At 39.9% G+C, this 27,861-nt stretch overlaps 1 protein-coding gene across 1 annotated transcript in view; it reads left to right on the top strand.

Annotated features, from left to right (window-relative positions):
- Positions 1–8,411: 8,411 nt before the first annotated feature.
- The window catches only part of LOC104525954 (ELKS/Rab6-interacting/CAST family member 1), a gene marked incomplete at its 3' end in the record, with an annotated part of 30,839 nt that continues 11,389 nt past the window's right edge, over positions 8,412–27,861 (top strand). The window contains exons 1-4 of the mRNA XM_010169260.1: positions 8,412–8,462; positions 14,345–14,761; positions 23,940–24,014; positions 26,102–26,257. Coding sequence (XP_010167562.1) covers positions 8,412–8,462; positions 14,345–14,761; positions 23,940–24,014; positions 26,102–26,257 — 699 coding nt within the window. The remainder of the gene's footprint in view (positions 8,463–14,344; positions 14,762–23,939; positions 24,015–26,101; positions 26,258–27,861) is intronic.

Genomic DNA, 27,861 nt, shown 5'->3' with positions numbered 1-27,861 from the left:
AGGTTCCTTCCAACCCAAACTGTTCTATGATCTTTATTACCTGGCTGTGATGTTGGATGTGTGGACCTGAGAGGGTGAGCAAGGCTGGTGAAGAAGTGGTGCGTGCAGAAGCCGGCATGATGGGAAATCTTGGCCTGAGTGAAGTTGTTGGTGAGTCACTGCCAGTCCTAGCAGTTGAGAAGCATAGGAAGGTTATTGTTGTCATGCCACTGTCTGGTGTCAGCTCTGAGTCATGGATACTTCTGCTGCAAGGAGAATGCTGCAGATAGATTTTGAGGATTAAATTCTTCCTCCAGATAAATTATCAAATGTTCCAGTAAGGCTCTCAAACTGTCTTCTGGGAAAATTAAGGTATGTTTGGTGTCTAGGTGCCATTATGTCTAAGTGTTATTTCATTATTGGGTCAGTAATACACAGATTTGTTTCAAGGAAATTTTTTATTTTTCAAGAGAACCATATTTTAGCAACAGCCTTGAACTATTTATGGTATTGCAATATAGATGTTAGATTGTAATAAATTTGTGCTACTCTTGTCTGTGTTGCTGTAGTGCAACATTTTCAGGGTACGCTAAAATATTCTGATGATCTCTATGACAATACCTTCCTCTCTTTTGAGGGGAACACACATCTCCAGGGGAGGCTGAGTATCCCAGCATGGCTTGTAGAGAAAGGATTCAATGATGGAGCCAAGAGAAGAGGAAACAAACTTTTGGACTCAAAAGCTCTTCTTTTTTTTTATGGGGGAGGAAAGGGACAGGTGTAACAACTTTCAAATTGAGGACAAATAGAGAATTTTTGTGCTGAGTAGTGCTACTCTGTTTCAGTAGAAGAAAAATCTGGCTGGTAGCTGTAGATAAGGGGAGGGGGGGATATTTAATTCATTCCAGTAACAAACTGCTGTGAGATAGAATGGTCTGTGGGATGATGAGGAGATGACTGTGGGCACGACATGGAAAAAAATATAATATTCAATAAACCAATGCTGAATTCTAAAAATCATAAACTAGCTAAAGCATTGTTTTAAAAGTACATAATCAAGATAAATTCACTGTATTTGTTATTTCCTTCTATATAGTTTCAAAGATCTAATGCAAAACCAGCAAAGCTTTCAGAAGGAGTGGTGTGCTGAACACTGGGTTTTGTTTTATCACCCTCCGTACAAATCTTCTGCTCAGCCCTTTAGACCATGAGAACGGTAATACTTCCACGAAAGCCTTTATTCATTCACGATTTACTGCTCTCCATCCTTTCCACACTTGGCAGTTTGATTCACTCCTTACATTGTGGTTGTGTTCAGGGGTCAGGGCTGTGTTATTCTGGTTGTTATACCAGCACGTAGATCAAAGCACCAGTTGCTGCCTGAAGGATTGATAACCTTTGAGTAAAGCAGTGATGGGGAAGTGATGTGATCCTGAGTTTTGACTAATAGAAATGTGATTCTTAGCTGTTTTCCAGAGCTTATTTTAAAATTATTTTCTTGTAATCTTGCCTAAGGAAAGGTCACATTTGTGTGGTTTTAGTCCCCTATCATATATTCCATTCATCTGACAGTAGCTGCAGTTTGAGTTTAGAAATCACTCTCACTAGTTCAAGTAGTGGGAGGTTTTTTTAAGCTTTTTTTGTCACCTGTTCTCCATAATATACCATTTGAAGGCATTTAATAACTAGCTATTTTTTTCAACTACTATCAAATTAAAACAGTTAAATTACCACTGTTTGTTTGTTTTTTTTCCCTTGAATTGTTTGTAGTAGGTTAATTACAAGGAACTGCTCTGTCCTTTCTTTGTAAAACTAATCAAATAATGGGGTTTTATTTTTAAAGTAATATATTGTGTTGCCAGGTATCCTTTTACATTTATTGGATGTTGTATATCAGGATTTTTAACGCGGTTTTTCACAGAAAATAAAATCAGAATTAAAAAAAATATCAAATTACTAATTGTGACCAGAAAAAAGAAAACCCACCCAACCCCAAAACCCTGTCTGCAGTGGAATGCTGATGTAGGGATGCAGATGAGTTAAAAAGAATGACATGACTAAGGTACATACCTATAAAATGTAAAGTACAGACATAAAAGGTGTTCTTAAAAGAAAATCAGATAAATTGAAATAAATGTTAGAAAAAGACAAAATTGTAGCAATCTTTTTTTGTGTATAGCTGGAAGCAGGGAGACGGATTTGGGGGAATGATGATGGATTTACAATTTCCATTTGTTGGACTAATATGCAGTTCAGGAATTCAGGGCACTTGATTTTAGGCTTGAGTTTGTGTATTGTCTGCTTGTAATCTTGATGGCAAAGTATCTCCAGGAAGTGTTACCACCAGACTGTTTGAATGATGAGTACAACGTGTTAATGTTGGGTGAAATCCAAAAGGAATGCAGGGATTAGGAGATTCAGGATCGTGGGGTGGTTTCTGTGTTGATTACGTGTTCAAGTCTTCTGTCTAGTAAAGCTCATCTGGGCGTCTGTTTGAGTGAAAAAAGAGCTGAACTCTGCTGCATGTAACTTTATGTAATTTTGGGTCTGTTTCCTGAACAATGTCTGCAAAAGCTACAGCACAGGGGTGTGAAGAGAGTGGGGGCATGTGGGATTGTTTCTCAGGGAAAGCACAGCAAGCTGTTCAGAACTGTGCCTTAAACTTTACCCTTAAGTAAGTATCACCATTGACCCTTCAGCCTTTCACTGAGGTGGATTAGGAAGAAGGGAGTCCCTTCCCTAATCTAGGGCCCAGAACATACCCAGCAGACAGAGAATTTGGGGCTTCAGAAGCCACCTTATTCTATTTCCCTGAAATGAAACAGAATCTCAGAATCGTAGTGGTTGGAAAAGACCTTTAAGATCATCGAGTCCAACCATAAACCCAACACTGCCAATTCTACCTCTAACCCATGTCCCTGAGCACCTCGTCTGCCCGTCTGTTCAATCCCACCAGGGAAGGTGACTCCACCCCCTCCCTGGGCAGCTGACTGCCCTTTGGGTGAGGAAGTTTTTCCTCACATCCAACATAAACCTCCCCTGGTGCAACTGGAGGCCATTTCCTCTTGTCCTGTCCCTTGTTCCTTGGTTGAACAGACCCACCCCCACCTCTCTCCACCCTCCTCCAAGGGACTTGCACAGAGCCACAAGGTCTCCCCTCAGCCTCCTTTTCTCCAGGCTCAACACCCCCAGTTCCCTCAGCCACAAGGGAACTCAGCACACTTGTGCTCCAGACCCTTCCCCAGCTCCGTTGCCCTTCTCTGGACACGCTCCAGCACCTCCATGTCCTTCTTGGAGTGAGGGGCCCAACACTGAACCCAGCACTTGAGGTGTGGACGCATAACACTAGACAAAGAAATGAGCTTTCCAGATTTTTATCATTATTATTTTTTAATTTTTTTTAGTTCTGAATGAACAGACTCTTATAAACCGCGTAGCTCTGAGGTCAGTACCTGTGTTCAGATACTTGTGCCAGGCTTAAGCTCTTGCTAGAGTTGGTGGATTGATGCCTCGAATTTACAACAGGGAATTCTCTTCTCCTTTCTGTCTTGACAGTTGTTCATACAGATGTATCAACAGATTAAGATACTTCTCTAAATAATTTTTAAACGCAGAGCACTTGCTTACAAGATGATTTGCATAATTGCACTTGAACCACAACCGAAAGACTGTATTGTACAGCATTTCTATCCGTTTTATCTCTATTTTTGCAGATCTTGAACAGTTATTTATTCTCAGTCTGGTATATAAAGAAGCAAGGGAGTTCAGGCGTTGCTCTGCAGGAAGCCTAGCTGCATGACGTACTGCTTGAATGACCACGTTGTAATGATTCATGAGTATGTAGTTCCTGAGAAGAGTTATTAAGAGCCAGTATTTGTTGAGTGAGAGATTTACTCTAATTGATTTTACCAACATAGTCTTTACCAACTGTCCCTTTTGATCCATGGGCAATGCAAGACTCTTCTGCGTTAGGTAGTTTTATATTTATTACAGTGAACTCAGATCTCCTTTATGTTCTTCTCTTTATTCCATTGAGTCCTAGAGTGATGTGCAAGGTTAGACAGGACAGTATGAAAGCTTTTCACTGATTCTAGCTCTCAGTCCTATCACAGATGCCCATTTTAGTTTGTCTGATTCACGTTCTGATCAGATGTATTTCTGATGTATCCTGAGAACCCAACTGAACTGCACCTGATGGCTGGAGCGTTAGGTGACTGCTGCCAAAGGTAATCACCTCTTTGAAAATTCTTGTACCTAGCAGAAAGATGTCTTTGGGGAAGGACCATTCTTATGAATGGAAAAACTTTTCTGTTTAGGTATTTTCATCACCTGCTATGATGCAGTAAAGATTTTCATAATGAAAATCTTTGACTTTGTACTTCTAAAGCAGCAGGGGAGCCCAGCATCTCTTACTATCATGGTACATCTAGCAGAAATTTGAACACCTCCTATTCAGGTGGGTTGTGCTAGGCCTCCTCATCTCCAGAGCTATCCAAGTTCCTCTTCATGCTTTCCTGACACTTATCTCTTGAACTCCATCAAGGGGGTATTGTGTTGCCTCTTATAGGTCACAGAAAGCTTCTTTAGAACTTTGGGTAGTGTGCCATGTTCTGCTTTGCCTTGAAATGTGCTGCTGTCATTTCAACACAAGGGTAAGTGCCAGAACATTTTGATCAAGATTTTTTTTGTTTTGTTTTGTTTTGTTTTTTTCAATATGTTCTTTCACAGGGACAGTGATTTCTGCAGCCATATTCTAAATTTATCCTGAAATTCCAGTAACGCATTTGATCTGCCTGTCTTCCCAAAACTATACTCAGCATAAAGGACTTGACTTACCCAAACATTTTCAAGTCTGTTCCTTTTTGAGCATAGCCAATATTTTATGGCAGAGAGCTGAGAAGAAACATATATTATGTAAAAAAGCCACAGTTTTGAAAAGGCTTAGCTGAGTCCCACCGATGCTTGCTGCTATTGTAAATTTTGTTAAAGATTGATTTCTATTTTCTTCCTCCTTGCATTTCAAGGAGAATTGAGAGAAGTTATGAAGATGGAAGGGAGCATATCTTCCATTTGGCAAGAACTTGCTTGTGAGAACTTCAAGCCCTAATCTTACAAGATAGGCTTCAAATGATTGCTGCCGTTGTGGCTGACTGCTGGGCACTGGTAGCTCTGAAAAAGCCCATGCTTCTTACTTCAAGAAGGAACAATGAATGAGGGATTTTTTTTTTTCCTGTATCTACCAGTGCACAAATTATAGTCCCCTGCCGTGGCTGATGATGTACCTGGGTGCTGCTCTTGTTTTAGCTGTCATTTTAGGCCTTTTGGATTTTGAGCCAATTGAGTATGGAAGTCTGCAGTTGTTCCTTATTGTGGACTAAACCAAGAAAACCTTGTACAAATGTTTTTCTAGGAAACTTGTTTTACTTTCCCTGGAGAACTGATGATATGGCAAGTGTGAGAAGATGTGTGTCTGATGGGGCTAGCAAATACTTCATTTCTTCATCTGAGCAGCGAAATATTGGACTCCTGATATCTTATCTGGACAGCCTTTCTGGAGGCACAAATTTGAAAGAACACTTACTGCTGTGGTCATCAATCCATAGTCTCCATGTATTGGGTAGCTCGTGAGATCTTGCACTGTTGCTTGCAGGTGAAAAATGCCACCCTGCTGCCTTCCAGATTGACAGGAAGAACAAAGTATTGTATTGCTGTGGGGAAGCAGAAGTTGAGAAGCTTGCTATTTTATATTCAAACTAATTATCTGAAATATTATCGATTCATGTGTCACAGCCTACCTTGTAATTGTTTCTTCAGTCCATGGAAACAAGCTTGGAGCTTTCAAACCTACTTCATATTTTATAACCCCACATGAGAGGGTTGATGCATACAGATGCAGTTATTAAAAATTATTTCAGTCAAAATATTCTTGTGGGACCCATGCACAAGATTTATACTGTAATCTCCCCAAACCAACTAGTACAGAAGAAGGTTTGTGTTTGGCAGGGGTTGGGAGCTGGCAGGGGGAAGGTTATGTGGATTAAAATAGTCAACAGCTTTCTTGCACATTGATTTTTTTTGTATAATATCATTTCATTATCAATCATCAGCTCTTTTTCCTGTTTAGAGCATAGAGTTGATGTATGCTCATATCTTGGAAAATACTGAACACAAGATCAAAGGTTGTGGAGCTGAGCACCTTTTATCTTGGATTGATTCCTTGCATCAGCTAATGGAAAGGATGTATTTGCTGACCTCCCTGGTAGAGGTGACTAATAAGAATGTGTTTTTCAGAAATCTCCTGATCTGTTAACAAAATGAGTCATGTTTCATACAGATACTATTAATTTGAAAATATTAGACTTTTATATATATGTAAATGTTAAAATTCTCCTTCCCTTAAGTACCATAACAATTTCTAAATATTTTCATGGGATGAGAGATTCATAAAAGCCAAATTTGGCACTTAAGCACCTATTCCATGGATGCAATGTTTAGAGGTAACCTATACCATGGATGAAATTGGGTGTGTTATATACACATGCCAGATTGCATAAGATCAAATTCTACATGTTTTGTCATGGCAGGCCTGGATATGGATCAATCTGATGTTTGTACATTGGCTTTTTTTTACAGAAACCTCTTAAATGAGGTTCCATTTTATCCACACAGTTTTTGACCAAAGAAGTTCATGCTTGCCAGACAGAAAAGACAGAAACTATAAAAAACTATCTTATTGCAGTGTGTCAAACTTCATGTGTACAAGGACTCTTGTTTCTTTAGCAGCATAAAAGCAAATAATCAAAGCTCATATTTGTATATGAATTAAACATTCTATTGGAGTAGTGGAATGCTAACCCAATTTGGATAGCCTAGTGGGAAATAGAGGTTAAAAATCATATGGAAATTGTCAATTGTGATGAGAAATGCTAAACATTTGCCCTAATCCCAAAATGCCTGTTGACAAGAAAGATGAGGGACATTTAAAAGAACCCAGTTGCTGCACTGGATCATAGCCTGCTGACACTCAAAGCGTGTGAACTGTAGATACTGGGAAGATTTGCATGAGAGAAAGCTTTTGAAGCGTGCTAAACTGCTAATGTAGATGTACTTTTGGAAATTCAGGCACATGGTAGCTGGGACTAACTCTTCTGACTTCTGAAATAATTCTCCTAGGTGCCTCCTAGACCATTTGTGATAGCTGCCACGGAGCTCAACTTGGTTCATCCCTTAAGAAGCCAGAAAACTGTCAGAATTATATTTATAGTTCAAAAACTGATACATACACTGATGTTTTTCAAACGTTTACTAGGTTTGTCTGTGCTTAATCAGAATTTTTCTCATCACACATCTAAGCACACAAATTTATTCAGAATAAGTTATATTTTGACTGTGCATCAGGTATTCTATAGAAACTGCCCATATATATGGTTTATTATTTGAAAATATAAATAGCTTTTTTTCTTTGTAAGATAAGCTTCTTCATCTTTACAATAGGTAAAATCTTTCATGTGAACATTTACCACTGAATAATTGGTGTACTGCATTAATTCATGAATCCTATTTTACCTTGCAGCCTTTTTTAAGGATGTACCTGTCTATTTAGGTATTGAGGTGACTGCATTGCAGTTTTGGTTCTTCTTTGCCTACAGGTTTCTTAGGTTGTTTCTGATCTGCCTATTTTTTGAGTTTAAATTAATTCCAGCTGGGTTGCTTCACTGTGGGGCTTTTTGGGGGTTGTTGTTGTTGTTTTGTAGAGACCAGGGCGAAGGAATTAGCCTGCTACACCCTGTCCCCTTAAACCAAATGAGTCATTTTGTGTGAGTCTGCTTCAGGCTGACAAATATATTCCTGACAACTTAAGCTCTTTATCTATAGTGCTTTTTTACCATCTTGCCTTTCTGCTGTCTCAAAGATAATGCAACTCATAGTTGTCTTTAAGATACAAGTCTCTTTCTTTGGCTCTCACAAATTAAATCCTATTAAAATCATAGTTGTGTTTTCTGTCTGAGCTAAGCATTGTAAAAAATCACCCGTTCGTTTCCATTTAAATAAGGATTTTGAAGCCACTGATCCATCTTTCAGGGAATATGGAACATTTCTGGAAGCAGCAAGTTCTGTTTCCTCACAGCCCTGCTGGACACCTGACATTAGCCCCTTTTTTTCAGTTTCTTTGCGTGGGCTGCAGCTGAATGTCAGCGGGGACTCTCTCAGCCAGCCAGACCTTTGCTTCTGCCCTGCATTCAGCAGAATCTACTTCCCAGGAACGCTGCCAAAACATTAACTCTTTGAGAATGGGAGAGAAAGATTTCCCATAGTGACCAAATCCTATTCTAACATTTGACATGTGATCTCTTTTGAGCTTAATGTTGTTCATCCTCTTACAAATGTTTGAAACACTTTTCATTGTGAAGGTCGTGAGAGGAATCGTCATAATGCAAAAGTTTGTGATTGTGCACGCGGATTTGCTGGCAAGAAAAGCACCTGTAAGTTCTCTGATGATGTACATTTGAGGGTAGACCTTACTGAATTGTCCCTCTGATGTAAAATATATCATAATTATTATATCCCAGACTGGTGGGGTTGGAAGGGACCTCAGGAGATCATCCAGTCCAACCCCCCTGCCAAAGCAGGTTCCCTACATCAGGTTGCACAGGAAAGTGTCCAGGTGGGTTTGAACATCTCCAGAGATGGAGACTCCACACCCTCTCTGGGCAGCCTGTCCCAGGGCTCCGGCACCCTCACAGGAAAGAAGTTTTTCCTTCAGTTTGTCTGGAACTTCTGGTGTTCCATTTTGTGCCCATTGCCCCTTGTCCAAAGTAGATCATCATGACCTCAGTGCTACTAAAGATTAAAGTAAGGCAGTGTTTGTAGGTACTACATCTATTTCAAACCTGGAAAGGCTTTTGTAGCTGAAAGCTTGTCTCTTTTTCCCAACTTTAAAAAAATAGTTGGCTGAATAAAAGATGAGCTGTAAACTGTCATCTTGAGGAACCTAGTTTTTGGTCAATTAACACATTACCTCTGTCTCTTTATTTTTCTTTATCCCTGGGTTGGATCCTGAAAAATAAATACAGAAATACGTGATATGTTATAAAAAATTGAAACCTTTCCTATGTCTTTCCAAACACTTACTGTTTTCTACATGAAGAACAGCTTGATCACTGAGCAGATTTGCAGAAAGCTGCCAAATACATGTACAGCATAAAGCTGTCATTCAGCACAGGATGTGCTGGCATTGTGGGTTAACCGCAGAAGTGATCAGGAAATTCTCAGGAGCTACTTTTGTCAATAATATTTTTTATAAGCAACTTTTATTGAATCTATTGATTTCAGCAAAGCTTTTGTTAGGAAAAAATTTCTTCCCCCTTGGGGTGGAACTTGTGATTAAAAGTTAGAGAAGAGTGAGATGAGATGCTGAGCAGGATATAGACTTGGTCAGAAGTGTTCACTGGGATATGCTGAGGGGCCTCTTGGCTAATTCAAGCAAAGAAAAATTCCTTTAAATTCCTAAGTCAGTTAATATTCAGATATTTACACAAAGCAGAGTCTCTCCCAGTCCCTTCTGTAAGAATATCTTGTTAGAGATCCATCCAAGAACAGCTTCTTGTCTACTGACTAGAACCTCATTTGGGATATATGAAGATGATGAGTAAGAGTTTGAACCTTTATCTCCCAAGATGAAGCTTTTCTAACACACCACTAAATATTCTAGTAGGATCTCTCTCTTTTTCCCCCCATCCTTTTCATCACTCCATATTTTCTTGCTTATGAATATGAGTCTTCAATGTTCTCCGAGTGCAAAAGGAGAATTTTTTTGAAGTTGTTGAGTTTTGCAGAGTGTAACGATGTTTCCTGCCTCGTTGTGACACATTTCTAGGACACAGTGTCATATAATTGCATGTTGTGTTTTTCCTTGTCGCTGGGAATGGGTATGTTCTTCTCTTCCTTTTTGCTGATTATGGACAGGCATCTCTTGAACGTACTGAATTTTTTCTTGGAATTCAAAAAATGAAAGTAATTTCCCTGGTTAACCTACTTAGAATTTAAATCCAGGCGATTAAGGAGAACTTAACTACAGAAATGTTCGGTGCCTGGGTGCCTTGCTTCTGTTGCAGAGCTCACAGTTCTAATTTAGGCATTTAGACTTCTTGAATAAAGTATGGGATGAGTTGGGTGTCTGATTACAGGAGTTACAGAGACAGGATCTGCAGTGTGAATAGCCTAAATCAGGCAACCAAAAAGAAATGGACAAACACAAATTGGAATCTTCAACGCCGTAGCTTGGTAGATCAAGCTCTGTCCTGCAAAGATGAGTGTGGAAATCCTTTCTTTAAAAAGCATGTCACAATTTAATTCTTTCTTTCAAAATCATGCTAGTAGCAATGGCTGCCTCCTTTTGATCTAAAATGTAGGGTTAGAATACAGGTCTTGGCTGTAGAGTATCAATTAAATTCCTTTTTCTGTCTGAGTATGTGAAGATGCACGTCCCCCACTTCCCTTGGAATGGTAAGATGATAAACATTTAAATTAATTGGAAGTATTGCTATTCAGGCCTTTCTTTTCTTATGTGTTCTACCAATTAGAATATGAAGCTGTGCTCTCTTTAGTATTTTCTGTCAGACTTACTGAATCTTTAAATATTTCATGCAAAATGGAAAAAAACTTCAACAGAGAGAGATGAAAAGAGCTGCCTGGAGCAAGGCTCCCAAACTCACCAGCATAGCAACAGGTACGTCATGTTATCCGGAGACTGCAACAACAGGACTGTTTGGGAACCACAGATAAGGAACTTCAGCAGCGTTGGCTGTAGTCATCCTGTAGGATGGAAACTCATCTCACCAATCTACCAAGGTGTGGGAAATGTGAAATTGAATCCTGTTAGGTGGAGTCAAAGATTGAATTCACTGAATTCAAATAATTGAATTTCACTGTGAGGGTGGTGAGCCAGTGTCCCAGGTTGTCCAGAGAAGCTGTGGCTGCTCCTCCCTGGAAGTGTTTGTGGCCAGGTTGGATGAGGCTTTGAGCAACCTGGTCTAGTGGAAGGTGTCCCTGCTGCTGGCAGGGGGGTTGGAACTGGATGATCTTTAAGGTCCCTTCCTATCCAAACCATTCTATGATTCTATGAATTCTGCTATTTCCAGATGTAAATTTTGTGCTGCTGGATAAAAGCAAGGGAGGTTCAGATTGGATATCAGGAAAAAATTATTTACTGGAAGGGTTCTCAGGCATTGGAAGGGTCTACCTAGGGAAGTGGTGGAGTCCCCATCCCTGGAAGGATTTAAAAGACAGGTAGTTGAGCTGCTCAGAGATATGATTTAGTGGTGGACATGTATGGTTGGACTCTATCTCAAGGGTCTTTTCCAACCAAATGATTCTATGAAAGGCCAACTCTGTCCCTGCATAGAGCCCAGTTAACAAACTTTAAATTTTCCCATGGAAATAATACAGAGGAACACCTGGTAAGAGGTTGTATTTACATCCTGCCCTTTTAGGATTGACATTTGAGGTGGGCCTGAAGGGACTTAGCTCTGTCAAGAGACAAGTACATGAGGCGTAAGAAGCAAGTGACTTACTAGAGAGCTGCACTCACAAAAATATCTGTGATTTGCAGGTGTAGTTATAATACATAACGATGCTTGTAGACCAATTTTCATTACTTGAAAAAGCAGGGAATCCTCCAGGTCTGAAATAAGAGCAATAAGCTTCAAGCAAAGTACAGGTTCAACATAATTGCTTTGACTTTAATTATGTTACCTTTATTAAGCTATTTAAGAAAAGCATGATGGGTACTTATTCAGCAGAGTATGACATAACGAAGCTCGGTCGTATTACAAGTATTTTTACTTGTTTATTTCTAGATAAGACAATTTCAACAGTATTTTTCAAGTTTGATAGAGGTCTCTAGTCAGGTCCTAGAAATAGGATTGAGCAGCAGTGGCTAGAATCACGTGAACTTGGAAAGTATTTTTGCCTTTCTGGGATACTCACTGATTTAAAAAGTGAAGTGTAAGAAATGGATGAGAAACTGGTAAGACTTGCCTGCTCCTTCAGAGGGAAAAGGATGTTTTCTTTGAAATGATACAGAAGAGGAGCTGTGTTAACTGAAGAAGTTTATTTCTGGTGCCAACTAATAAAGGGTATCGCTGGATTATTCTGAAAATCATAAAAAAATTTTGGAAAGCAGAGAAGAGAACCCATTTTGCATAGGGCTTGCATGTTGGGAAGGAGTGGGTGTCAAAAGCATAGAATAATTTTCTATGGCATATTTTCCAGTTACCTTGCACATAATGAAGTTTGTTCTCAGCTGAGCAATTCAGAGAACAATGATAGTAATTCAGAAGCTCGTTGCTAACCCTTCCTCTCGCCCCACCTCTTCATTTTTCCTGGGAAACTGAATTCAAGGCAGTTGCTGACCATTTATGTCGGATATTCCAAGCTCTCTTGTCCTTACTTAACAGACTGATGGATACTGATAAATACTGTTTGTCACTGGTATTAAATTTTATTTCATATCATGTTTCTGAATCATATAGTAGATTTTGGTTCTTTGATCCCAAAAATTGCATGGAGGCTTTTCCAACTTTGGAGGAGTTAATTGCTGTGGGTCTGAGACACAGTTTTTGCCTCTGTAACCTGAAATGAGATTTCACAGCAGACCAAATGATAAAAATGTGGGAGTTTGGTTGTGGTGATTTAGTCCACTGATATTTATAAATAACCCAAGTTTGATTCCGAGACAACACTGAGTAGGGGAAGTAATTTCATTTAATAGATGATGCGGTTGTTCAGAAGAAGCTCTTTTCTCGCCTCAGAGAAAGGAAATGCTGAGGTGGCAGCATGTGGAGAGGCAGGTGGAAGCATGTGGGAATTTGGTGGTTAGTTGGAGGAACAACACACAGCTGGGCTGTGGATAAGTAGGGCTTCTCAAATACAAATGGAATTAACTCATGTGTGGAATTGTGAAGTTTTATCTGGTGAGGTTATTGTTTAATGAAATTTAAGGACATTCTCTCACTACTGCTGTTGTAGTCCTACTGAATTTATCGATGTTGTATAGGTGCAGATGAGGCAAACCTGTTCATAGAATCATAAATTGTTTGGTTGGAAAAGACCTTTCAGATCATCAAGTTCAACCATACCTGTCCACTACTAAACCAGATCTCTGAGCACCTCATCTACCCGTCTTTTAAATCCCTCCAGGGATGGGGACTCCACCACTGCCCTGGGCAACCCCTTCCAATGCCTCAGAACCCTTTCAGCAAAGAAATTCTTCCTCACATCCCATCTCAACTGCCCTGGCCACAACTGGAGCCCATTTCCTCTTGTCCTGTCCCTTGGGCCTTGGTTGAACAGACCCACCCCCACCTCTCTCCACCCTCCTCCAAGGGACTTGCACAGAGCCACAAGGTCTCCCCTCAGCCTCCTTTTCTCCAGGCTCAACACCCCCAGTTCCCTCAGCCACAAGGGAACTCAGCACACTTGTGCTCCAGACCCTTCCCCAGCTCCGTTCCCTTCTCTGGACACGCTCCAGCACCTCCATGTCCTTCTTGGACTCAGGGACCCAACACTGAACCCAGCACTCGAGGTGCACATGAAGCTTCACATTTAAGCTGATTTCAGTTTATGATGATACCATAAAGGTTGGTTCGGTTTTCTTCTCCACCAGCTCCTTGACTACACATGCCCACTTCTACTTTGCACCAGGATCAGCATTGGTATAGTCACACCATCAACTGGATCAGAGATGTGGCTGGAAAGATGTTTTGTTTGTTTTTGATGGGGCTGGTTTTCAGCCAGGTGAAGTTTTGATCCATTTGAAGTTTCTTCTGTAAGTCAACAGGGAAATCTGTGCTGCGTGTAGTGTTAGTCCTGAAGACCTTGTGAACCTTCCTGGCTGATTACATTTTATTAGATGGTATGTAAATTCTAATAGTAACATGTCCCTGTGCTTTGTCAAGATCATAATTCTAGTCTAAGACTTCTTATGCAGGATTCTTCTATAGGGTAGGCAAACATTTGGGGAAAAAAATAAAAATGAAGCTCTGAGCTTGTTGACAAATGCCTACTGAGATTTTTCCATTTCAAATAGTGACTCACTCAAGCTGGTGGAAGTGGGAGAGTCATCCATGTAAGAGGTTTCCAGTGTGAAACAACTACTACCAGGCACAGAAGGAGGGACTTGAAATTTCTGTGGTATAATCCAGTTCCACCTCAATTCTGCTTTCCAAAATCAATGTTGGTCTGTCGATATTGTGGTTTCCTCTCGGTTGGTAGTTCAGGATGAATGATGTGGCTTGTACTGTTCTCTTTTATTTCCCCAGTGGAGGAAATCCTCTTGATTTTATTTATTTATTTATTCTTTTAGCATATGCAGATGACTATCCAGGCCCTCCAAGACGAGCTTCGGATCCAACGGGACCTGAACCAGCTGTTCCAACAGGACAGCACCACTAGAACCAGTGAGCCCTTTGTGGCAGAGCTGACAGAGGAAAACTTCCAGCGACTTCACGCAGAGCACGAACGCCAGGCCAAGGAACTCTTCCTGCTACGGAAAACCTTAGAAGAGATGGAACTGCGTATTGAGACGCAGAAACAGACCTTAAATGCACGTGATGAGTCCATCAAAAAGCTGCTGGAGATGCTGCAGAGTAAAGGTCTGTCAGCAAAAGCTACTGAGGAAGATCATGAGCGAACAAGACGGTTGGCTGAGGCAGAGATGCACGTGCACCACTTGGAGAGCCTTCTCGAACAGAAGGAAAAAGAAAACAACATGCTGAGAGAGGTAAGTGACCAAGCTCTGGGTTCATCTCCATCTCACAGCCGTGAGGAATGAATCTGCCATCCTCTCTGAAAGCTGTATTTTACATTGCAGATTTGTCCCTGTTGTTTTAAAACTTCTTTATGGTTTCCTGGTGTGTGCTTTCTGGAGTTCTGTGCTCCAGGCCTCGCTTTCCCCGCAGCCTCCCTGTGCAGCTCCGGAGGTGAATTGTCACACAGACTGTAAAATCCATTCTTCCGTTCTATTTTAGTTTGCAAGGAAGTAGCTACCTGTATTTAGGAGAGAGCTGAGAGAAATCTTTGCAGGAGTAATGGATGATTGCTCTACAGTTTCCATGGAAACAGTCGTCTTGCTGTGAAGGGTATTTGATAAAACTATTAGCTGCCCTGGATGCACAGCCAAAAAAAAGATTACTTAAAGGGACACTGCTGCACACATAGTAACCCCTTCCCCCCATCCCTCTGAAAACAAAGAAGGAAAAACAGTGGTTTATTTGTATTACACCTCAGAGGAGCAAAATGGCAGGCGTGTTTCTCTATTGATCACCCTGAACTAATTTTAGTAAAATACAGGCTTCATATAAGTGTCTTAGAAGAATAAAGGCAAACAGCTGAGTTGTTGTGTAGCCAGTGTCATTAAATATCTCGATATTGTTAAATGCATTTCCCTCTTGTCAACCAGCCTCCTGAAGTATTCTAATACTAACTTCTAAAAGGCCAGTAATTCAGCATGTGTTGTGTGCACACGCAGGTATGTATGTGTACGCGAATATTCACTGACGATAAGATGTTCTCTAAAGGTTATTTTACGTGCAGCTGTAGGTTGGATGCATGAATTGATAGCTCTACAGAGGTGTGTAATATGTGTGTGTCTGAATCTAATCACCTGCTTTGGGGATTGTACGTCTACTTTGTAGTTCAACATTTTCTTGAAAGCCTGATGCATACACAAGGTTGAAGCTCCCTCTCTAATAAGCCAGGGAAACAAGGTCTGTCACCGAGGTTTTCGAGATGAGTGTTTGCAGCACATAAATACTTCTTAATGCCTCTTATTCATATGTTTTCCGTGGCCTGACCCATTGTACTTGTGCTCTTGCAAGCTTTTATATAAGAAAGCCTAGAGCCCATTGCATTTCTGAGCCAGATTTAGGCCAGATTTATTTTTTTTAGAGCAGTAATCTCTTGAGTGTCTGGAGTGAAGATAATATGATTCCAGAGTTTCTGCACTACAGTTTTTCCTTTATTTAGCAACCAATGATAATTCTGTTCCAATTCTTGTATCTATTTCAGGAAGAGCCCCAAATGGCTTCCATTTGTTTCTGCTTTAAGTCCAGCAACATAAATGAAAAGCTGGCAGGAGCTGTGTAATTTTTTAGGAATGTGGTTACTTTTGTTTCTGCTATTGATGAGTAGATGTTGAGAGATGAGAATTCTTGTTTCATTCAGACATATGTGGAAATCACCAATCATTTAAATCCTGGCCTTTAGGGTAGAAGATTTCCTGGAGAAAGGTAGAGATGACTTACTGACTTTGAAAGTGCAAATGCTATTTAACATTTTAAAATTAATTACTCCTTGCTGCCCACTCAGCTCTAAGGCATTGACCAAGGTAAGCAGGGTATGCTGTAATTTGTAGCCCAAGCCATTGATATGATGTGGGATCCAGCCTTAAAGCATCCCGGTAACCCTGGAAACCTGGTGCCATGTGCAGAGATGCCAAAATATCTTCTTAGGGAACTGGGTCACATCAAGAAGGGTTTTGTTAGCACCGGTGTGTTGTCCTTGAGATCTGAGCTAACTGAGCTCAGGCTTGTCTGTCCTCTGTGGATCTGCTGTCCAAGTGCACCTGGTCACTGTCTTCTTGAGCCCATGTAAACTTTTGCAGCTGTAGCATCATTTGGTAGGTGGTTCTACAGGCCTTCTCTCTCTCTGTTGCAGGAAGAACCTGCCTCATTTCTTTTGAGTTTGTACCTGTCTCCCTGTAGCTTCATTGACAGCCTTTTGCTCTGGAAGACTTAGGGGACAGATGATTGCTACTGAGACTCTGTGCCACTCATCATTTTAGAGATGTCATATCCCTTCCAAGTTCTCTCTTTTTCCAGCCTTAAGAGTCCAATGCTACTTAATTGTTCTTCATATAGAAGACACTGCGTATCTTTGATCATCTCCCAGAAAGCAGTCTCAGTTTCCTATACCCAGGTTATCAAGTGGATTCTTCAGCAGATAGTGAGAGGTATCTCCATAAGCAATTTGACTGTTTTGGGCTTTTCCAAAATATCCTGAATTCCAGGGAACTCAAACAAATTTTCCATACAATTCCATGGGAAAGATCCTGTATCCAACACAGAATGTATTTGGCAACTTTCTAATACAGAGGACAGTTGCTCATTAACACGAAATAATGAAAAATTAAATGCCTCATTGAACATCTGAACACAACATTGATCTGGATGCCCTGACTTCAGCAGATGACAGCGTGGCTGCATCACATTCCTCTACCCTAGAAAACAAGCTTAAACGTCATAGCTTATAAAAAGATGGCTTGCTATTTTGAATACCCCTTTCTTAAGTCTTAGTGAAAATTATTCATATTACTGTTGGTATTCTAGACTTAGCTTTCAGAAACAAGATTATTATCATACCAGCAAGAAATACTTGACAAAATCCAGCAGCTGGACTCCAGCTTCCAGAATAGCCCCCAAGTTTTATTAACTGCCTCCACATTGTTCCAGACTCACCTGTTGCAGAATTATCAGTGATGGCAGTGACAGCACGTAGCTCTACAGATAACAAAGCCTCCTGTGCTCTTTTTGACAACCCCCTTGCTCCTGGCCCCTAAAATGCTAGATGCACTGAGTAGAAATATGTTTTCCTCAGCTCCACAGAGTAGTTACACCAAATATCAGGGCAGTTTATGGCAGAATATGATGTGGTTGTATCCACTTCTGGTGTTCTAGACACTTGGAATACTTTGGGCAAACTATAATTTGTAAGGACAGTCCAACATCATTATACTAACTTGGTTAAAGCTTTCCCTTTGGAATTGTTCATTATTATCTGTCTTTAGGAATATATATTTGGAGAAGGAACTGAAATCATACACTTCTAGCATCACAGAGGTAAATAAAGAGGTAACTTCTTGAGAGTTCTTGGAGAAAAAAGTTTAGGCCAAATTTCTCATCTGAGAAGAAGAAAGGATAAAAACAAAACCGTGTGTATTGGTTCTACCCAGGGCAGCAAAAAGAAGCTGCTCATTGTGTATTATTGTCAGATATTTGCCAGAGAACTTGAGCAGTGTCCTCCCATTTTCTTACTCCTTCACAAAGGATATCAGCACAGGCTTTACAACAGGAGTTAATCTGATGACCTGTTTGCCTCAGGGCTGCTACTAGACATACATATTCTGCAAGCCCAAAACATCTTTGTTCACAGCAGTCCTGATGATACACATGGCCCTAACCATTGACTTTTCCTGAAAAGATGCAGTAGAAGTCATGCACAGTGTTAATTCTCTTCTTCCTCCTCACCAGTTTTACCACGTATTTACAATGAAGGATGTGTAAGTCCTGTGGGTAACTTGTGCTGGGCTGTACGTGGCTGTTGTAAATACCTTCAGCAAAAAGTCAAAACCAAGTCTCCCTTTAAGTTAAACTGTAGTCTGGTGGCTGTAGCATTCTCTTGGGTAAAAGGAGTGGTTGGTTCAAACTTTGAGGCTAAGCGGGTACTGAAGATGGGGTGAGGTGTTCATTGAAAGATCAGTGGCATAGAACGGACACATAGTTCATAGAATCCCAGACTGGTTTGGGTTGGAAGGGACCTTAAAGCTCATCCAGTCCCAACCCCCCTGCCAGCAGCAGGGACACCTTCCACTAGACCAGGTTGCTCAAAGCCTCATCCAACCTGGCCGAGAACACTTCAAACTTGCTGAGGGTGCACTCAATCCCACTGTCCATGTCACTGACAAAGATGTTGAAGAGCACCAGTCCCAATACTGAACCTTGAGAGACACCACTCGTCAGTTCCTCATAAAGAATGAAGGAGCCACTTGATTTGATAGACAGAAATTAGACAGTTATTCCTGAAGCGTGAATACGGGTCTGGGACAGATGGTTGACTACAGCATTTTGTTCAGAATCAGAAAGAAGGCTCTTTATCTAGAACGTTTCTTCAAGACTCAGTTAAAGAAGAAACGTTCTAGATAAATGCTTGATACATCTAGATAAAAGTCTGAACCAACCAGACTCGGTTGTAGGCTCAAGATTTGCACGTTACAGTGGCGTGCAACGAGGAAACCAACTGTAGCTTCACACTGTGTCACAAAAATTGTGTTGGGTAGTAAATTCCAGTTTTGATTTTTTTAATTTATTTTTTTTTTAAATAATTGGGCCTATTCAAACGAGATGGATTTTTAATAGAGCCGAGTGCAAAAGTGAATGAAGGAGTTAGGGCTGTAGTGCTTAACACATAAAGGGTGGTTTTGTATGTAAAGCAGTTGCTGCAGTGGGTCATTCATGAGGACACTCATTTACAATGAACTTGAGGGAAGAGGCTAGGGCAGAAAAAGCTATTATTTCTTTTCCTCTGCAGTGTTTGTTGAAATGGCAACCACACAAAGTCTCTCTTGTGAGCTGTACCCTGGTTATCCAGTATGGCTTTATTACAAGAGCTTATCCCTGCTTGTGGCTATTTTGAATCCAACAGTGCTCACTTTATTTTAGGAAGTAACACCAAATTTCTGCGAGCAAAATCTTTATTCTATCTCCACTTAGGGTAGATGTCTGGCAGAGCAGCGAGCGGGCACACTACCCTATAATATACATATACCTGACTTAACTTTAGATTATCATAGAATCCCAGACTGGTTTGGGTGGGAAGGGACCTTAAAGCTCCTCCAGTTCCAACCCCCCTGCCAGCAGCAGGGACACCTTCCACTAGACCAGGTTGCTCAAAGCCTCATCCAACCTGGCCGAGAACACTTCCAGGGAGGAGCAGCCACAGCTTCCCTGGGCAACCTGGGACACTGTCTCATCACCCTCACAGTGAAGAACTTCTTCCTAATATCTAATCTAAACCTCCCCTCTTTCAATTTAAACCCATTTCCCCTTGTTTTGTCATTAACTGCCCTTATGAAAAGTCCTTCCCCAGCTTTCTTGTAGCCCCTTCAGGTACTGGGAGGCCACTAGAAGGGCTCCCCGGAGCCTTCTCTTCTCCAGGCTGAACAGCCCCCACTCTCTCAGCCTGTCCTCACAGCAGAGCTGCTCCAGCCCTCGCATCATCCTCGTGGCCTCCTCTGCACTGGCTCAGGTAGGTCTATGTCTCTCTTGTGATGGGGGCTCCAGAACTGGATGCAGTATTCCAGGTGGGGTCTTATGAGAGCGGAGCAGAGGGGCAGAATCCCCTCTTTCCACCTGCTGCCCACGCTGCTCTGGGTGCAGCCCAGGACACGGTTGTCAAGTTATCAGACTTGATTCTGTGATGGCCAAAGAGCACCAGCAAGGAGCTCAGTGAGAAAGGATACATCTGCCACGTAGCCGTACCATCGGAGCGCTGCTGGAAAGTGCCCAATGTCTTCCTTATCTGAACAGTTTTTAATTAACTGTGACAAGTTTTGTAAAGAAATTATTTTTCCATGCGTGTGTTAAAATTCTTACCCTTTTCTGCTCCGGGCTTGGAGAAGGATTGAGAAACTTTAATTGGAGCAATTAGAGTTATCTCAAAGAACACTGTTGTCCTGTTTCAAGATGTTGCAACGTAAATGACACACATTTTTAGAGAGTTTTTGGTTTGCTGGAGTAAATAGATTTATTCAGTAACTGGAACTCTTACTACCATGATACTAGGGGACATCTTTCTGGTGAGTATAAAAAAATTAAGTTTCTGCTTTTTCTGCTGCTGCTTCATTCTTTTGACCTTTCAGAAGGGGATAGCAGGGAGAAGTGATTTAAATCAAGATAATTTACATCGTTATGTCTTTATTAGAATCACATGATTTGTCTAAAAGTCATTTTAAAACGTGCAGAGCTTTTGTAGAACAAAACTTGAGAAATGTGGTTATTGCAACTTGAGAACCTGCATAATTTATTCTTTATACATTTTGCTTTTTTTGATACCATTGTAGTTTGGAATGTCTTATGTGTCACTTTGTGAAAGAATGATATTAAGACGTGGACTACATGTTGGAGAATAAAAACAAGTATTTTTTTAGTTAGCAAAAGCTGTCTAGTCCACTGAATGATGCAAAGATCCTGCACAGAACATCATATTTGATCATATAAAGACATGGGAAGGCCATTTATGATCAAAAAAAGTCAGAATTACAGCTGTGTTTTTAATCAGCTGTGTTTTAATCAACTGTGGTTTTAATCACATCATCTTTTTTGTCAATTAAAAAAAATAATATATGAAAAAGCAATTTTTTCTTATTCTCTTGTGTAATATGCGCTGTCTGATTGTGTTGGTTCTGCAGGAAATGGAAGGCACGTCCTTTTTTGCTTTGGAAAGTGCTTATCTCGTGGTGCTACTGAAAAATAAGTTGCTGTTTTAAGCGCATAGTCTACTCCACTGTAAAAACATCACTTCAAAATGCACCTTCACATTTCTGCCAAATCCTGTGCAGAATCAGAGGCGGGAGTAACCGAGGGAACAACGGGAATGATCTGTCCAGGTTGTGAAGGGAGAAAAGGATCTGACTGAATTCCTTCCTTCACTATTATGCATATGTGTGTCATTTATTAATATTTTAAAGACATTGTGCTGATACTGCTCAGTATTGAGGTCTCTTTCGATTCTAAACTATACTCTCTGATTTTCAATTATATTGGTCTTGCTTGGTCAAGAAAAAAGCACGGACTTTTTCATTCTTGACAGTGATTTTAATGCACCATACCACAGCTATTCTTTATATATTCAGTCTTCTTAGTCTATTTGATGAGCTGTTCCATGTAATTATGCTGCCCAGGAAATTACAGTATTGTTTCTCATAGGGGTACTGTGCTACTTTGCAACCCTACTTGGCAGATGTAAGGTAATACGATGCACACCTTCAGTGTCTTATCTATTTTGAAGTTTGTTTATTTGTTTTGGTTTTGGTTTGTTTTTCGGGGTTTTTTTTTTTTTTTTAAGGAAAATAACTATTCATAATTAGAAATTCATAGTGATGAAGCACCAACCCCAACTCTGGTTAATGTGACCACACTTTTTAAAACTTCCATTTCTAGTCCTCACTTTCCAGTCATTGAATCTCAATGGTTTTTGGACAGAACAACCCATTTTGAATTTTTGTTGCCTGTGAAGGTGCTTTAAAGTTGTTATCAATTTGCACAATAATTTCTGGGTTTTGGTTTATTGTTTTATTTGTGGTTTGTTTGGTTTTTTTTCTCCCTAAGGACAAATTATGTTCCTGTAGTCATTCTTTGAACTCTCTTCAATATATCAGTATTGTTTTTGTCCACAACGTGGACATGATATAGCTGTAGTGGTAGCACTAACAAGTCATAAGGTGTTCCTCCACCTAAAGCTTTTCTTGTTTATAAGGAAGAATTGTAGAAACTCTACTAGCTTGTAATAGTGGGGTATTAAACATAAAACTTGGAACAGAAATTGGATAATAGAGCATTCTTCAGTATTCTTGGCAATCTTGTGATGATATCTGGTGGCTAGAAGTTCCTGATGGTTAAACTGAAAAAGAAATATGGAGCATACTTTTAATAGTAATAATAATTAACAGTGAAAAACATGCATGTTACACAAAACTTGGGAACCAGTAGCTTTTTTTACATTTTTGTTATCTTTTTAAAAATAAAGGAACCATTGAAAATACAAAAACATTAAAAACATGAAACATTTATGTAAGAGCCATCCTTTTTTATAATATCAAGAGCAGCGTGGGCAGCAGGTGGAGGGAGGGGATTCTGCCCCTCTGCTCCGCTCTCCTCAGACCCCACCTGCAGTGCTGCCTCCAGTGCTGGGGCCACCAACACCACAAGGACATGGAGCTACTGGAGCCAGTGCAGAGGAGGCCACGAGGATGATGCGAGGGCTGGAGCAGCTCTGCTGTGAGGACAGGCTGAGAGAGTTGGGGCTGTTCAGCCTGGAGAAGAGAAGGCTCCAGGGAGACCTTCTAGTGGCCTCCCAGTACCTGAAGGGGCTCCAGGAAGGCTGGGGAAGGACTTTGGCCAAGGGCAGGGAGTGAGAGAACAAGAGGTGTCTTTTTAGGTGTTTGAGGGGAGTGGGTGGCTAAACTGTGTGTGTGTGTGTACATATCCAATTTGGTTTTAGGTTAACTAGTATCACAGTTGATATTCTTTGGGCACCAAAGTATTTTTTATGTCATATAATATCAACATTCTAAGAGTATTCACGTTCCTACATTTAACATCAGTGTGTGGTGTAAGGACAAGAATATTTTACGACAAATAATGAAAAAGTGGAACAAATAACATAGTGTTTCTCCTGTATTCCCACTTGTCGGTTTGAAACCTCTGACTATAGGTAGTAGAACAAGTTGTTTGAGCTTTCTATCATGTTGCTCTTTAGGAAGCAGTCTGGAGCTTGCTGATTCAGTGAATTTGGACCAACAGAAATATCAAGGCACTTTTGTGTCCTCGTGTCTGTGTACTCTGAGCTTCTAGAGCAATGTGCTATCCAGTCATGTACTTTCAACTATGTTTGAAACCCAGTGTAGAAAAACTTCTTCATCATGCATGGTTAAATGTTGCTACTCTGGGATAAAAAAGTTGGAAAACAGGAGTTATCAATGCAGTTGTACCCTATAGGTTGTTGAAAGAGAAACCACATCATTATTGTTTTCAGTAAGCATCTAGTCAAATGAATTACGTGTATGTCTTCTGTGAGAAGCTAGTAATAGTTTAGATTAGTTTAGCAGGCAGATGATATGGGGTTTTAGTAGACTCAGCTGTCATTTCAGCAGTTTGAGTCAGTAGATAGTCAAAGATGCAGTTTCTATTGTGCCTTTTTAACGGAGATTTTGTTGAGTGAACTTTCGCCCATCCTTTCTTTGGTACGAGGAATGGTGAGGCAGAATGTATGGACTGGTGACATCAGAAAGCAATATTGAATTACACTGTGTATTGGAAAGAGAAGCTTCTAGAATTTTGTTTGTGTTTGATAAGCAGGACAAAATGCCACAAGGCTAACTCTTGCTTTCTTTTCTGCTGGTACAGGAGATCCATCGTCGATTTGAAAATGCTCCTGACACAGCCAAGACAAAGGCTCTGCAAACTGTTATCGAGATGAAGGTAAATGATTGCATGTAGGCAGCAGCAGAGTTTGTTCTCTGGAGGATGGGTTTGCATGTGAAAGGTGACTCTAGCGAATGCCATACTTCTGTCAGTTTTCTAATTGAAAATAAATATATTTATTTTATACTATTTTTTATTCTTATTTTATTTTTTATTATTGATCAGTGAAGAGACAGAGCTGCTTCATGACACAAGAAAAACCTGCCTTCTTTCTGCCTGCCCAACCTATACAGATTTCTTTCAGTTCAGCAAGAGTCCCTTGGATTACAAGGATGGGAATGATAGATTAGTAGATTTTTAAAATGATACGAGTTATTTGCTTTTTACAGTATCACCATTTGAAATGCTGCTTGTGTTCTGTGTGTCAACAACATCAGCGATTTGCAATTAGCAATGGGTCATATAGCTAGAAAGATGTCTTTCTGCCATCATCAGCCTAACTTTTCTACATGAATTTGTGATTGATCTCTTAAAGCATTAACTCAAGTGTCTAATGGAACAATGGCAATTTGCCAAGAGCTCAGGAGCCACAAGTGGAGTGTGTGGTTTGCACAGCTTTGTGTAATCGTATTTCATATTGTGTGGTCCATAAAATGCATTAGACAGGGTTTGGACAAATACAGTTAAAAGATTGGAAACTATTTTTGCAAGCTATTCTCTTCCATTTTTATATTCTACTTTTCTCCCTTCTTCTTTAGCTGTACCTTTTTCTTTTCTTTTCCTTCTTTTTTCTCCTTACAACTCTTTCCATTCCATCTCCATGTTTTCCAGAATAATTTTCCAGAGTCATTTCCCATTTTTCTACTCTGGAGCTTTTCATTTACCATCTTTCTTTTAATAGTCATCTTTGTGGTCCATAGTCATGAAAATTAATTGACCACCTGGTAACAATAAGCCATCTTTACTATCAAAAGGGAAACACCATTATTTCTGGGAAATTATGTGAGTGCTGAAACTAAATACTATTGGAAATGACAACATACCACTTCACCTTACTACCTCTCTAATTTTTTGTTGCAGTAGTCCACTTTACCAATTTTTAACTTCAGTATCAAAAATTAAGCAGGAGATCTGACTAGATCTTCATAAGGGTCCTTTAGAAAAATCTTGATCTCATGAATGAAAACCTTGATGTGAAAATCTTCCATGCTTTTTTTCAGTTGTGCTTTGATTACCAGACAAAAAAAAATTATGAAGGGTTGGTCTGTAAAAGAATGGAGGATAGTTTCAAATCCTACTTGTATTTCAGGAAAGATGAAATACTTTGGAGAAATTAAATTTAACAAGTAGACTGCTTTAAGAGATTACAATTCATAAATACATAAGGTGTCTGTGTTCATGAGTATGCATGACGCTCTGTGTGCTGTATGAATCTGTTCTTGCTGTTCCTAACGCAGAAGACTTCTAAATAAACAGTAAACAAAGCAGATTGGAAACCTCTCATCCTCCTGTAAAACTATGAGGATAATGGTACATTGATTTTTTATTTTTTTTTCCAGTTGTATATTTTTAACCATGGAAATGTTTTGAATGGTACATATATATAAGCCAGAATACTTAAAGGATCCTCTGCTGCTTTATCCACTCAAAACTAGATTGTCCTCTCAAAACTAGACTGTTGCATCTTTTCCTTATGGTCCTTTTTTATGTTCTCCATTTGTGACTCCACTTAAATTACTAGTAGCAAAACCCCATTTTTTTGCCACTCTTGCAGTCACATTTTGCTGTTCATTCAATTAGAATTAAATTTCTCTGTTTTATCCTGGCTTTGCATTATAAGGCAGCCTTTGTATGTGTTGCTTTATTTATTCATCATACACTGGGTCCATGCCCCTAGCCATGTTTTCTTTTAGTACTAAACTTTTGCCTTCCTTAAAAGGTACCAAAAATTGAAAAATTGAGTATTTGAGCACTCAGCCAGATGCTCTGTAAAGAGGTGTAGACTGCTTTCTGTAGGAACTTCAGGTGTAAATTTCAAGGGCAGGTGTATATCCAACTATTTATTTCCCTTTTTTCTGCTCCAGTGACATGTTACCAAATCATCTAACTGTGTATCTTCATCTGTCTCTTCTAATTGTTTTCAGGATTCAAAAATTTCTTCCATGGAGCGTGGCCTCCGGGATTTGGAAGAGGAGATTCAGATGTTGAAATCAAATGGAGCTCTGAGCACAGAGGAACGTGAAGAGGAAATGAAGCAAATGGAGGTGTACCGTAGTCATTCCAAATTCATGAAAAATAAGGTATTGAGAAAACAAATGACAGTAGTAAGATAAATTGAGCTGAGTGAACAGATGTCCTGGTTTTTGAGTTAAACTATCACAACAGATGAGAGGAATTTTCATACTTTGTTGATGAGTTATGATCTGGGTTCCTATTCAGTTACTGGGAAACAGAATTTATTTGTATTCTGCCATGAACCCGCTAAAATAACTTGAAAATATTGAAGAGAATTTAAAATTCAAATTTGAAAATACTATAATGGTGGTTCAGCAAGGTCAGTGGCCCAAATTCTGCTTTTACAGTCACACCTGACTTTTATTTCAGAAGGATTTTGTGTTTATCTTTAGACCATTGCTAATCCATTATAGTTTTAGGTTTTGTTTGGTCTAGACTCTTTTCAAATCTAGTCTATTGAAAAAGAATATTTCTTTTTGCAACTGTTGTACTGTAACTAGTAAGTCTTTTATTATGTAAAGGCTGAAAAGAGCATGAGCTTTCACTATAATGGCTTTCCATTACTCTCTCATTCCCTAGTGGAGTCAGAATGAGAGTAGATGCTACGACAGTGGTGGTGCCAACACTAAGTTATGCTGTTGGGGATACAGGACAAATACAGCAGTGAGACATGTTGATCTTCAGCTGTAAAGATGGACACTGACTGCTGAATGGTCTATAGCCAAAAGTCAGTTCATTCTTTGTTTCTCCTAAAGGACTGTTTCTTAGTCTTCTAGTGGGCCCTAACATTTTGTAATGAAGATTCAGGCCACCTTGTACAGTGAATTTAAATATATTGTGAGCAGTCCTGCTTTTCTTAGTTAGCTTTTGCGTGCTCCCTGCAAGCAGTGTACAGATCCCTGGAACAGAAGTTGAAAATACCTCTACTAGGTTCTGAACAATTGTAACCTATTGCATTTGTCCTGCTTGAAATTGTTTGTCAAAAAAAAAAAAAAAAAGGAATGGTGGAGAAAAGTTTCTTGGAGAAGTGTTATTTGCCCTGAAGTAGAAACATGGATTAAGTAAGTGTTTCTTCTACTTCTCTCATGCCAGCTCACTCGAGATAACCACATCTGTTCTTTTACACTTTTATCACACTGCATTGTTTCTAGGAACTGAAGGATACCCCCTTCAAATTAGGAATGGGGAGATAGTGTTAGCACCTCTTCCTTCCATCCTTTCTTCTTTCTTTCTTCTTGCCTTTTCCCCTTGTTAGCAACTCTTCAATTTCCTCTTCTCCTCTCCCTCTGTGGGCCTGTAGATCTGTTCAGCTACTCAATTTTTGGATGTCTTCCATCTACTGTGTCTGCTCATTTATTTTCCTGCAGAACACTTGCTCCTTTTTGATTACTACTCACTCATGACCCATAGCCTGCTCCAATCTTGCTGTCCTACCTCGTAATTGCACAACATTTATTTTTTCAGTATTGTATAGCCATCTGTGGCTGTATCTTGACTTTGTTTCTCTTAAACTGAAAATTGTCCCCTTTCCTGTCCTAATTTCCTCGTAAATTCCAATTTCCAAACTGTTGGGTGAAGTGCCCCATACTTGACGTATATAAGCGTAACCCTAACGATGCATCTCTGTTTCATAATCAGATTTTTGTCTGGCAGCCTGTATGAAACTCCA

The sequence above is a fragment of the Antrostomus carolinensis genome, unplaced genomic scaffold (genome assembly GCF_000700745.2).
Source record: "Antrostomus carolinensis isolate BGI_N321 unplaced genomic scaffold, ASM70074v2 scaffold1436, whole genome shotgun sequence".
Lineage (NCBI taxonomy): Eukaryota > Metazoa > Chordata > Aves > Caprimulgiformes > Caprimulgidae > Antrostomus > Antrostomus carolinensis.
Note: the sequence above shows the minus strand (reverse complement) of the source record. Positions and strands in the feature narration are given on the sequence as shown.